The following is a 12,157-nucleotide window of genomic DNA, read 5'->3' as shown; positions in this document are numbered from 1 at the left end:
GTGAAACCAACTGTTTGGGGAAAGAAACGGGAGGTCCAGCTTTTATTTTCCACCATTTTATTTTCCATCAACTTTCTCCCATGCTCTCCTGTCCCATGACAGCCAGCTCACATCTTCCAGTGGCTTCTCCTTCCTCCTCCATCCCCCACAAGGTCACCTTGTGTGCCAAGGTCTCATCCTTGGCTCCTTCTTATTTCTCATTTCTGCTCATCGGACTCCATAGCTTCACCTTATATAAACTTCAACATGTCCAAAACTCTGCTCCCCAAATCCTTCTGTGCACCAGGTGCAGCTCACCCATCAGCCTTTTCTCAAAGGACCCACAACACACTGAATCAGAGTTCCTTTGTTAATCCCGTTACGGCCTTGCCCCACCCTGCCTCTGCAGCCCAGGCCAAGCCCTCTGCTCTTCCAGCTCTGGCCTCCTGTGCATCTCTCCCTCCCTCAGTGGAAGAGCTTTCGGTCTCAGTCATCTCAGCTCCACACTCTGGCCCTCTTTCCCTAAACTCCTCTGGCTGCTTCTCCGCTACCCAAAACCTACTTCTTCACCTCTCGCAATTCGATTCCTATTACTGCATCTCTCCTCTGTGATGAGGCTTGGGATGTTTATTATATTAAAGGTGGTATATTAATCCAAATTGTTGTTGATGCGCACAGCTCCACAGACACAGATTGTCCTGTAGTGCCGTGTACAAAAATGGCCATTTTTCATGTCATAGAGGCACAGAAGGAGGCCATTCGGCCCATCGAGTCTGTGCCAGCTCTCTGTAGAGCAATCCAGTCAGTCCCATTCCCCTGCTCTATCCCCGTAGCCCTGCAGGTTTATTTCCCTCAAGCGCCTATCCAGTCTCCCCTTGAAAACATTGAGTGTCTCCGCTTCCATCGGCAGTGAGTTCCAGGTCCTCACCACTCGCTGCGTAAAAACGTTTTCCTCACATCCCCCCTGTATCTCTTGCCCAAAACCTTAAATCTGTGTCCCCTAGTCCTTGTACCATCAACTAGTGGGAACAGTCTTTCCCCGTCTAGCCTATCCAAACCCGTCATAATCTTGTACACCTCTATCAAATCACCCCTCAGCCTCCTTTGCTCTAATGAAAACAAATCCAGCTTCTCCAGCCTGTCCTTGTAGCTAAGCTCCCCCATCCCTAGAACCATTCTGGTAAATCTCCTCTGCACCCTCTCAAGGGCCTTCACATCCTTCCTAAAGTGTGGTGGCCAGAACTGGACGCAATACTGTGTCAGCCTAGACGGTGTGGTTTGTCTGGCTATTCAACTGCAGGGGACCTCATTGTCCTTACCAACTATCCATACACAGACCTCCAGCAGGGATCAATGGACAGCGATCAGGAGCAGGAAATTTGGCCCATTTTCTCCATCTTCCCTGAGGGGCATTACAGCCCACTGAGGAACCCCAAACATTCCCCCCCTCCCCAGCCAAGATCAATCAACAACCCTGGAGGGCGATGGAACCGGAGGCCTCCCTGGTGTGTATAGCCCAGCTATTCATGGGTCGTTACCGGCTGAGCCCTCTGGGAATGAGAGTTGCCTTTTTAACTGCCTCTGGCTCATAAACAATCAATTTTTTGTTTCAAAATACCAACAAGAATGGTTCACTGTAGAGCAGATGAGCAGATTTTGATTGGCTGCCCAGTAGCTACTAGACCTCATGAGGATTGTGTATAAATGGGCACTTTCTGAATGCTGTCTGAATTAAGTGGTTTGCAATTGAAAGAGCTCACTTTTGCTAATGGTATTGGTGCAGCATTAGATGGGTTTGACGCTGAGGCAGGGAATTTTGAGCAGCAGTAACTTGTCCTTTGTATTTTGGTGTAGAACCTGGCAGAACAATGAGTGGGGGAAGGGAGGAAATCTCCAAACTGCAACCAGAAAACACATGAAAAACTACCTCTTCAAAACCTAAACACACTTTATGCTCTCAGGGATGTATTTAAAACTGACACGCCCGCACTCAATTAGATAGTTTTTTAAAATTTGTTTATGGGATGTGGGCGTCGCTGGCAAGTCCAGCATTTACCGCCCATCCCTAATTGCCCTTGAGAAGGTGGTGGTGAGCCACCTTCTTGAACCGCTGCAGTCCGTGTGGCGAAGGTACTCCCACAGTGCTGTTAGGGAGGGAGTTCCAGGATTTCGACCCAGCGACGATGAAGGAACGGCGATATACTTCTAAGTCAGGATGGGGTGTGACTTAGAGGGGAACTTGGAGGTGGTGCTGTTCCCATGCACCTGCTGCTGTTGTCCTTCTAGGTGGAAGAGGTCACGGGTTTGGGAGGTGCTGCCGAAGATGCCTTGGCGAGTTGCTGCAGTGCATCTTTTAGATGGTACACATTGCAGCCACGGTACGCCAGTGATGGAGGGAGTGAATGTTTATTGCAGCCATTTTTAGGGTTGGACAGGCACAAGGCCCATACCATAACATCACAGAGACAATCGGGGGCAGGGGGCAAGGGGGGAGGGAATTCACTGCCGCGCCCTGCAGCAGTGTGAAGAGGGGGCAGGGGGGAGGGAATTCACTGCCGCGCCCTGCAGCAGTGTGAAGAGGGGGCAGGGGGCAGGGAATTCACTGCCACGCCCTGCAGCAGTGTGAAGAGGGGGCGGGGGGCAGGGGGCAGGGGGGAGGGAATTCACTGCCACGCCCTGCAGGAGTATAAAGAGGGGGCGGGGGGGCTACCCTGGCTGATGTCGCGCAAACATTTGTTTAAAAAAGTGCACAGTTACAATTGCCGCTCTCCCACTGGCAATCAATCACAAAAGCAATCAGCCATTCGCTCTGTCATCGACTGCTATTGAATGCTGCCCCACCTTATGGCATTTTACTCTTTAACACTACCAATTCAGCCATGTGGTCATCAGGCTTGATTGACAAGCATTTGCAATGCCAGGGGTAGCTTGCTCACCTCGCTGACAGCTGCCCCCTTCATGTTTTAAATTGAGCTGCCATCCTGAGTCAAGGAGCCAACCAACTGAAACCGTTTAACGCACTGTATGGTCCTGGTACAGCCTCACGAATCACAACTGAGTATTCAGAACATAATCATACTTACAGCACAGAAACAAGTCACCTGGCCCAACTGATCCATGTCGGTGTTTATGCTCCACAGAGCCTCCTCCCACCCTTCTTCATCTAACCCCATCAACATATCCTTCGTCCTTCCAGAAATTAAGAAACTCTACTGAGGACTTACAATTTTTTAAAAATTACATAGGCCTAGAAATTCGGTGGGCTGCGCCACCAGTTAGCGCCTAAAGAGGGCACTCAGTGGCTTTTGCGCTACTGGCCACGCCTCCCGCAATATTTAGCTGAGGCGCTAATGGCGGCATTAACCTGTTGCGCTGCGCCACCTCCGATGACGTCATCGGTGTGCGCAGCGCCCTGCTACCGCCCCGATCGCGATATTTGGCAGCAACCGCCTCTGTAGCGCCGTTCGCAAATGGCGCCCGGTTCACAGGGCCTTCCTGTGGCGGCAGTGGCGCAAATTAAGGTGGAGGTGCGAGGCGGACGTTTTTTTCGGCGGCCGCCTGCCAGCACCTCCGTCCCCGGCTTCCTGATCGCCCCCCGCGGCATTGCCGGCTGTTTCCCAAGAGCCCGGCAGTTCTCTTCGGTGCCGGGCTCTTTTGCCGGCACTCGCGATCTCTGATCACGCTGGTGCAGGCCCCTCCCCTTTAAGAATGGGAGGAAGGCCTGCAGTACCGCAGCGCACCGTGCCGTGGCGCTGCGGCACGTTGCACTGCAATATTCAGTTTCAGCGCCCTAAGAGGGACGCGGGGTGCCTCGAGCCTCGCCCCGTGTCCCTCTTGGGGCGCTCAAGCTGAATTTCCGGCAGTCGCTACTGCTCCAAATGCTGCGCTAAATCCGGCGCCCAGGCGAGCTTGGCGCCCCGTTTGCGGCTCCACCCAATTTCTCCCCTAAGGATTTACAGCACAGAAACCTGGCAGAACAATGAGTGCGGGAAGGAAGAAAATCTCCAAACTTCAACCAAAAAACATGAAAAACAACCTCTTGAAAACGGAAACGCACTTTATGCTCTCGGGGATGTATTTAAATCTGACACCTCCCCCATTTGGCTCAAATAGTCCATGCCGGCATTTATACTCCTCACGAGCCTCCTCCCACCTCACTTCATCTAACCCTATCAGCATAACCTTCTGCCGTGTTTCCTACATTACAGCAGGGACTACACTTCAAAAAGTACCTTAATGGCTGCAAAGCGCTTTGGAACGTCCCGAGGTTGTGAAAGGCATTACATAAAGACAAGTTTTTCTTTCTTTCAGCGCCAGATAGCAATCAACAGTGGATATTTGGCAAATGGTTTCCCCTTTCTAATTCAGAGGCACTGAGGTATTGCATGATCCAGGTAAGGGTACAGTAGCATAGTGGTTATGTTACTGGACTAGTAATCCAGAGGCCTGGACTAATGATCTGGGGACAGGAATTCAAATCCCACCACGCACAGCAGCTGAGGAATTTAAATTCAATTCATTGAATAAATCTGGAACTAAAAGCTCATCTCAGTAATAGGAAGGAAATCTGCTGTCCTTACCCGGTCTGGCCTATATGTGACTCCAGATCCACAGTGGTTGACTCTGAAATGCCACTTATTCAAGAAGGTGGCTCACCACCACCTTCAAGAGAAATTAGGGATGGGCAATAAATGCTGACCTTGCCAGCGATGCCCATATCCCGTGTATGAATAAAGAAATAAATGGCACAGACCAGATATAGAAACTGGGGCCTTCTGGCCTGCATCACCTTGCACAGTGTATTTATCGCCAGGCTCATGGGGGAAAGCATGTGAGCTTTTATAGTCTTGCCTGCTCACTGGTTAATGTTTCACCCAGGAAATGCACCTGCTTTCTGCGCAGTCCCCAGTTGCTTTGCAAATAATGACTGGATAACTTGGAGCTTTGGGTTTCTGCTAACCATTCTGCAAAAAAATCAAGAGAGCATCCCCGAGACATCATGGCCCTGAAATTCCACGGGGTTCTGCTGGTCTCCCCCCCAGGCCTCCACCGCCCCCCCCCCCCCCACCGCCCCCAACCCCAACCGGAGTTACGGTGCGAGACCAATGGAAATCCCCATAATACAGCAGAGATTTGGATTATGCTGGGACTCTGACATTTGTTTTAAGGATGGGGAGGGGGAGGGGGAGGGGGGTGTGTGTTCTGCTTGTCTCCCACAGAAATTATGGCATGAGACCAGGAGAACTCCCACCAAACTTCAGAGTGTATAAATCCTGACACCAGAACCCTGAAATTTATCTTCTGGTCTCCTAAAGGAGGAACTTCCGACTGCCCGGTGGCTGTAGGGTCAGGGGGCATTGGCATAATGTGGGTGTGTCGGCACCTTTCTAACACTCTACCGGGCTGAGAGGATGGGGAGGACAAGGAAGGAATTCACTTGCCACACTCTGCTGCAGCATGCTGGCTACCCTGGGGACTGGCTACGCTGGCTGATGTCACGTTAACATTCTTTTCGAAAAAAGGTGCAATTTTAAAATTGACGCTCTCCCACTGGCTGTCGGTGAAAGAAGCAATCAGCCATTCACTCTATGATCGACTGCCCTCCCCCTTGCTACTGTATTTTACTCTTTTTAAGACTGCCAAATGGAGGGAGAGTGAGCAGAGAAATTTTCACGTCAAATCTTTCCTGCTGGGCATCATGAAGATTTGCTCCACGGATGCAATGTATGGGACAGAACACTTCCTTTCTAGGTTGCCTCTAACTACTAACTTGTGATCCACAAGAAATATCATAGGATATTCTCTAGCACGTTTGTGGATGGTGAGGGAATATTATGGTATGGACCCCAAGGAATTTTTTCCAAGGTTGGGGCCAATGATATCTTCCCTGCAAGTCCCCACCTTGTGCTTCGTCAGACACACAGAACTCAAACATTTGGAAGCAGCTGCAGCCATGTAAAGGGCCGCAGCAGCCTTTAAAGGGCAGGTCCATTTTTTTTCCAGGCGGTCCCTGGCCTGCACACTTCTATTAGAGAACTGGCCAGATGGAGACCCAGTTTAACTGATGCTGCAGTAGAACTGATGCTGCAGGAAGTGAAGGATAGGAGGTGTGCCCTGTTTAACTCTCCCTCCCCACAGGTGTGTGCTACAGAGTGCCTGGTAGCAGGTGGCACATAAAGTGTGCACCACCTCAGCTGGGGGGTATTGCCAAATAAGAAAACTATTTGCAGCTCTGAAAAATAATCAGCTTATGTACGGCTCCCCACCAGTGCCTCATACCCTGTAGATGGACAAAGCATGTCTGTGTCAAAGTGTTTGCATGCCCTCTGTCACACATTAACTGCAGCCCCATAGAAATGACTCCGATTACTTTACAGCCCTTCAAAGTTCAACAAGACACCAATTCTGGCTGCAATTTAATCGCTGAAAATCTGGGGACACCGACATCGTTAAAGGTCTTCATGCGACAAATTCTCAGAATAAAAGCTAACTGCGTGCTGCACGCTCGTGCACTCTCACACACTGGGCTACAGCACGGGCACGTTATACCTGCTTAACGAAAGATAGAATGCAACTCTCACACACTGCACTACTGGAAAATATCCCCTGTTAACAAGAGCTGGATGAGAGACTCCCCACCCAAAGTCTATCTATAAAGGAGAAATGCATTTAATTACCAGTGTGAGATCTGAAGTCCTACCAAAGGGGTTAATTCCCAGTTGTTTAGCAAAAGAAGTTCAGTCCTTCCCTTATGTAATTTAGTGCTCAGATAAAAATAGAAGTTTATTTTTTTTACATAAGCAGGCAGGTGGTGTGAATCAAACAAATAAAGGACTTTTCTTCACTGGGTCAAGCGATCAGAACCGGGAACTAGTCAGTTTTATAACTCAGAGCGCTGTGCACCAAGTCTTCTCGACTCTTTTCATATAACATGCCTTCTGGCTAAAGCTCCTACAGGCTGACAGTTCGAATTGCCCAAGACATGTCTGTGACACCCCAGAGAGGGATCCACATAACCAGAATAGCCTTTGATTGGTTAGGCCACCTAAGGTGGGACACTCTTCATGGTACGTTGAGGTATTTAAAGACAGAGAAGGTTTTGTAATGTAGCATTTGAAGCTTGCGAGGGCCTTTTAATGTTGTCAGCAAGCTTAGAACATAAAGGATCGATAGCATAAAAGTCAATGCAAAAGTCAACAGAGGAAGTTACACTACGTGTCAAGTTAGCTAAATTAGGAAGAGAAAAAGACAACTGATGACAGAAAGCAGCAACGACTCAGCGCAGAGATGCCCCCAAGGTGACAACAGAGCAGCACTGAGGACAGTGGCACAGCAAGATTCCAGTGCTGGTCTGCTACTCAAAAGGGAGATTTATGCTTGCATCACCAAAGGACAGCCTTAATACTGGAGACACAGCAAAGAAAGAAAGAACTTGCATTTATATAGCATCTTTCATGACCTCAGGACAACCCAAAGCTCTTTACAGTCAATTAAGTACTTTTTCATAGAAACATAGAAGATAGGAGCAGGAGTAGGCCATTCGGCCCCTCGAGCCTGTTCCGCCATTCAATGCGATCATGGCTGATCATCCAAATTCAGTACCCTGTCCCTGCTTTCTCCCCATATCCCTTGATCCCCTTAGCCTTAAGAAATATATCTAACTCCTTCTTGAATATATTTAATGAATTGGCCTCAACTGTCTTCTGTGGTAGAGAATTCCACAGGTTCACCACTCTCTGGGTGAAGAAATTCCTCCTCATCTCTGTCCTAAATGGCTTACCCCTTATCCTTAGACTGTGACCCCTGGTTCTGGACTCCCCCGCCATCGGGAACATCCTTCCTGCATCTAGTCTGTCTAGTCCTGTTAGAATTTTATAAGTTTCAATGAGATCCCCTCTCATTCTTCTAAACTCTAGCGAATATGTGTAGACACTGCTGTAATGTAGGAAACGTGGCAGCCAATTTGCACGCAGCAAGGTCCCACAAACAGCAATGTGATGTGCTATTCTTAGTGATGTTGATTGAGGGGTAACTATTGGCCAGGACACTGGGGAGAACGCCCCTGTTCTTCTTCAAAATAGTGCCACGGGATCTTTTACATCCACCTGAGAGGACAGACGGGGCCTCGGTTTAACATCTCATCCAAAAGACAGCACCCCCTACAGTGCAGTGCTCTCTCAGCACTGCACTGAGTGCCAGCTTGGATTTTGTGCTCAAGTCTCTGGAGTGGGGCTTGAACTCACAACCTGCTGACTCAGAGGTCAGAGTGCTACCCACTGAGCCACGGCTGACAGCAATGATAGCCTGAATACAGAGTGAATGTAAATTCACTGAGGCCGTACTGCAATCTTGTGTGATGAATGCAATTCTGCTATCTTGTTACTAAGCAAAATTCAGGCAAAGCTTATATTAGACTTTCATGACCAATATTTAAGCTTTTAATGGTACGAGTCATATCACTACACAATACTTAAAAAAAGCAGTGTTGGGATTGCATCTCGCCATTTGCCGAGGTTTTTGATGTCTGTGGCAAGTAAGCGTCAAGTTGCACTCCGGTCCTGCTGTTGACTCGTTTGGACTGGTCAAAATTGTTATCTTTTAGACCAGGTTACGTAAGGCAATCGTGTGTGAACTAATTTAGGCCTTACAGGTGAAACCCTCCGCATAAAACGATCATTCCCAATTTCATTCCTGGATTACTAGATTGGTTGGGGGGAGGGGGAGGGGGCGGGGGAAGAGGCTCTGTCTGATACCGCTCCAGGAGCAGAAGCTACGCACTGGGATTTAGCAATACATATTTGGGGGGGGGGCAAGCTTTACCATTGGCTATCCTACAACAATGAATTGATCACCTGCTAGAAACCTCCTTTCTTCCCCAGCTGCTCCAGTTATGGAGAGGAGCTGCCTTGTACCAGTGCCGCGGCTCGAGTCATTTCGACGGGGGCTGCCACTTTGGCCCACGAGCTGTTCAAGGGCGGCCCGGCCTTCCCCAGCCGGGTACACGGCATTCTCCAAGTCAACAAGCGATACTTGTTAAATTCTTCCAGATAAACACTAGGTGGTTGGGGTGGGGGGGTGGAAGCCTTAACTCTTTGCATCCACTTTGAAGCAACTGTACTCTGGTCTCCAAAATCTTCATGAATGTGGAAAGTAAAAAGAATGAACTTGCATTTATATAGCACCTTTCACAACCTCAGGATGTCCCAAAGTTCTTTACAGCCAATGAAGTACTTTGGAAGTGTAGTCACTGTTGTAATGTAGGAAACGCTGCAGCCAATTTGCGCACAGCAAGCTCCCACAAACAGCCATGTGATAATGACCAGATAATGTTTTAATGATGGAATATGAATATTCTCTATAAATTAGCAATGCAGGAGGGACTTGGGGGAGGGGGGGCTGTTATGTGTGTGTATTGTGTAGCAAACTCATAAAGCCATTTATAAAGAATTTATTTAGACTTTCCTCGCACATGCCACAGAGGAAATTTCCCCTGGGATTGTACTAAACGTGCACTCTCTTGTAGCGCAGTATCTTGAAGTTTAACATCCCTCAGTCTTAAGGTTCAGCAACACCAAAGCTCAATTTTGTCACTGACTGCATGCTGGTTATACAGTTTATGGTTCCTTTTTTAAAGATCATCTAACATCACCGCCACCCCGCGCACCCCCCCCCGCCTCATGAATCCAAACGTGCCTAAATCCAACTCAAAGTCAATTCTCCCCCTCCTTCCCCCGCCCCTTAAATTGGTGAAAGTGGAGCTGGTTTCACATTTTTTTTTATAAACCCTATTTCCAGACATGCTGTGTCTTACACAGAACATCGTAAAGCACCTTTTCGTAGAACTTGATCTCATATTCGGTGTCATTGCCGCTGGAGTAGTCCGACTCTTGCCACGCCAAGGTGATACTCTTCCGCTCTACACGCTCCGCCCTGATATCAGTCACCTGTAATAGTCCTGGAAATGGGAGCAGACAAATAAAAGTATCAGCACCATCAAATTAAAAAAAAAACGGCAGGTTAGCAAGCCCTTAAAATGTGTGTCATTATCTGCGAGCAAAATTGCTTCAGACAACACCTGAAAATGCTTTAAAAGGATGAAATCTTTTGATGTTTCAACACGTCAAGTGAATTCACAGTGGTAGCAGCGAGGTCCCGCACTAGATGTACATAATGGAAATCTTTAGTGATCAAATGACTAACGGATACCAAACACATCCCCCCCACAATCTCAATTTCTCAGGCTGCTGGGATACTCAATAATCTCAGGCGATTTACAGGCAATCTGTTGAACTATTAATATTCATGTTTTGAATCCGTCTGCTCTGCAGTAAGTAAGCAATGCACGTCATCCAATACTACAGAATTAACACAGAATATTTGTGGTGTAAAATCGTGATAACCCGTTGCTCTTTCGCAAACGGTTACAAATATGGCTTTCCAGGCCCCATCTCCGTTGCTGAGCCAACGGCCAGGAATTTAGTAGTAATAGCATCCCGTCTAAAGCTACATCTATTCCTTTCATTCCAGTTTGTCCCCCCTTTGCTCCTCTGCTCTTGAATCTTTCTAAACGTTGCACAGGTAGCTACAGCCTCGGAGACCTTGCCCAAGTCGCTGTTGATCGTGTAATGCACAGACAGTGACCGCCAGCAGGCTATTTGACCATGGAGGCAGCCCATCTTCTTCCAACATCCCCGCGGATGCACTTGCCCACGTGGTTCACTGGATAGTAATTAGGAACAAGAGTCCTGGATGATGGTTCCTGCCAGCTGTCTGGTCAACCTATATCCCTCAGCCAGCACCACCAGAAAAGTAGATGAATTGGTCATATAAGTGCCTTGGGACCTTTTATTAAGTTAAAGGTGCGATATAAATATAAGTTGTTGCTGTTGCTGGTAGTGGGAGCTTGCTGTGTGCAGATTGGCTGCCATGTTTGCCTGAATAACAACAGTGACTACACTTAAACAACAATGAATTGGCTATGAAGGGTAACCCGAGGGTGTGATAGCTGCTATATAAATGCAAGTCTTTTCTATTTTACTCAGCAACCTTCTTGATCTGTGTGGCTCAGAACTAAACCATGTGGTGCATTTACCCATCGGCCCTTGAGGGGCAGACAGAACTATATTTTTGAGCCAGTATTGCACTATATAAAAGCAACTGCATTGTAGCTGCTTACTATGAATCACAGCATGTTATGTTTCTACTATAAACACAGAAATTACTTTTGTCGTAATACTGAAATAAATATGTAACATAAAAGCTGCCACCATGACTGCGGTAATCAAATGATCAATTTTTAAGCAGAGATGTGGGACTTAAGTGCCACATGCAGGGTAGGTAGTTGCTGTCAAAATTAAATAAATGAACGTTATTAAATTAATAATAAGGGCAATACAATCACAATAAATGGAATACATCAAAGTTCACCACTGAATCTTTAAGCTATTTGATTTGATTTACCCTATTTGACATTGCTACCCTGTTCCGTTCAGTGTAGGACAAGGGAGATTTACTTCAAGAGGAAAGTTTTGCTTTCCATATTGTGAATTTCCATCTCTTAATGTTCCTCTGTCCGTGAGATCTGAGCTACTGCAAGTACATGCTCTAATGCGCTGTTCAATAAATATTTTCATCCTAGTCTTAAAAGTAATGTAAGGTTAGGTGATGAGTGCCTGTGAGTGTAAATGTATGTATGAGTGCGAGAGAGGATGAGTGCAAGTGTATGTAAGAGAGAGAGCGAGCGAGGGAAATACTGAGCAGAAGTGGAGTCCTTTCAGCAATAAACTCCTTTCAAGAGAAACAGATGATTGAGTGGGCATGAAAGGAATTGGAAATTGCTGCGGTAGCTGAGTATTTGATCAGCGATGCAGAAATGGGAAGTACCGACTCCAGTTTTTAGGGACGCGCAATGCCCCCTTTGGAATGTACCCAGTCAGTACTGAGTACTGTTAGCCTGATATTGTGCAGTTTTGCTCAATCACTTTTAGAGACTGGGGATTCAGGAGAAATTTCATCTTGTTCCAGCTTTTTGGAAGTGTTATCAGTAATTATTCAAAATTAAATACATTGGGGGAAAAATTCAGTTGGTTTGCGCCTCCCGTTAGCGTCTTAAGAGGACGCTAATGGGGCGTAAAGCAACTAGCGCCCGTGCGCAGCGATGTTTGCGCTGCTCACGAAA

At 47.5% G+C, this 12,157-nt stretch overlaps 1 protein-coding gene across 1 annotated transcript in view; it reads right to left on the bottom strand.

Annotated features, from left to right (window-relative positions):
- Positions 1-12,157, bottom strand: part of LOC147103094 (ephrin type-A receptor 7-like) — a 276,169-nt gene that overhangs the window by 105,802 nt on the left and 158,210 nt on the right. The window contains exon 4 of the mRNA XM_085963175.1: positions 9,810-9,934. Within this exon, the coding sequence (XP_085819301.1) occupies positions 9,810-9,934 (125 nt within the window). The remainder of the gene's footprint in view (positions 1-9,809; positions 9,935-12,157) is intronic.

This window comes from Somniosus microcephalus, chromosome 20, assembly GCF_052327205.1.
Source record: "Somniosus microcephalus isolate GS21.2 chromosome 20, FLI_Smic_1.0, whole genome shotgun sequence".
In the NCBI taxonomy this organism is placed as follows: Eukaryota; Metazoa; Chordata; class Chondrichthyes; order Squaliformes; family Somniosidae; genus Somniosus; species Somniosus microcephalus.
The sequence above is the reverse complement of the archived record's forward strand: the minus strand, read 5'-3'. Positions and strand labels throughout refer to the sequence as shown.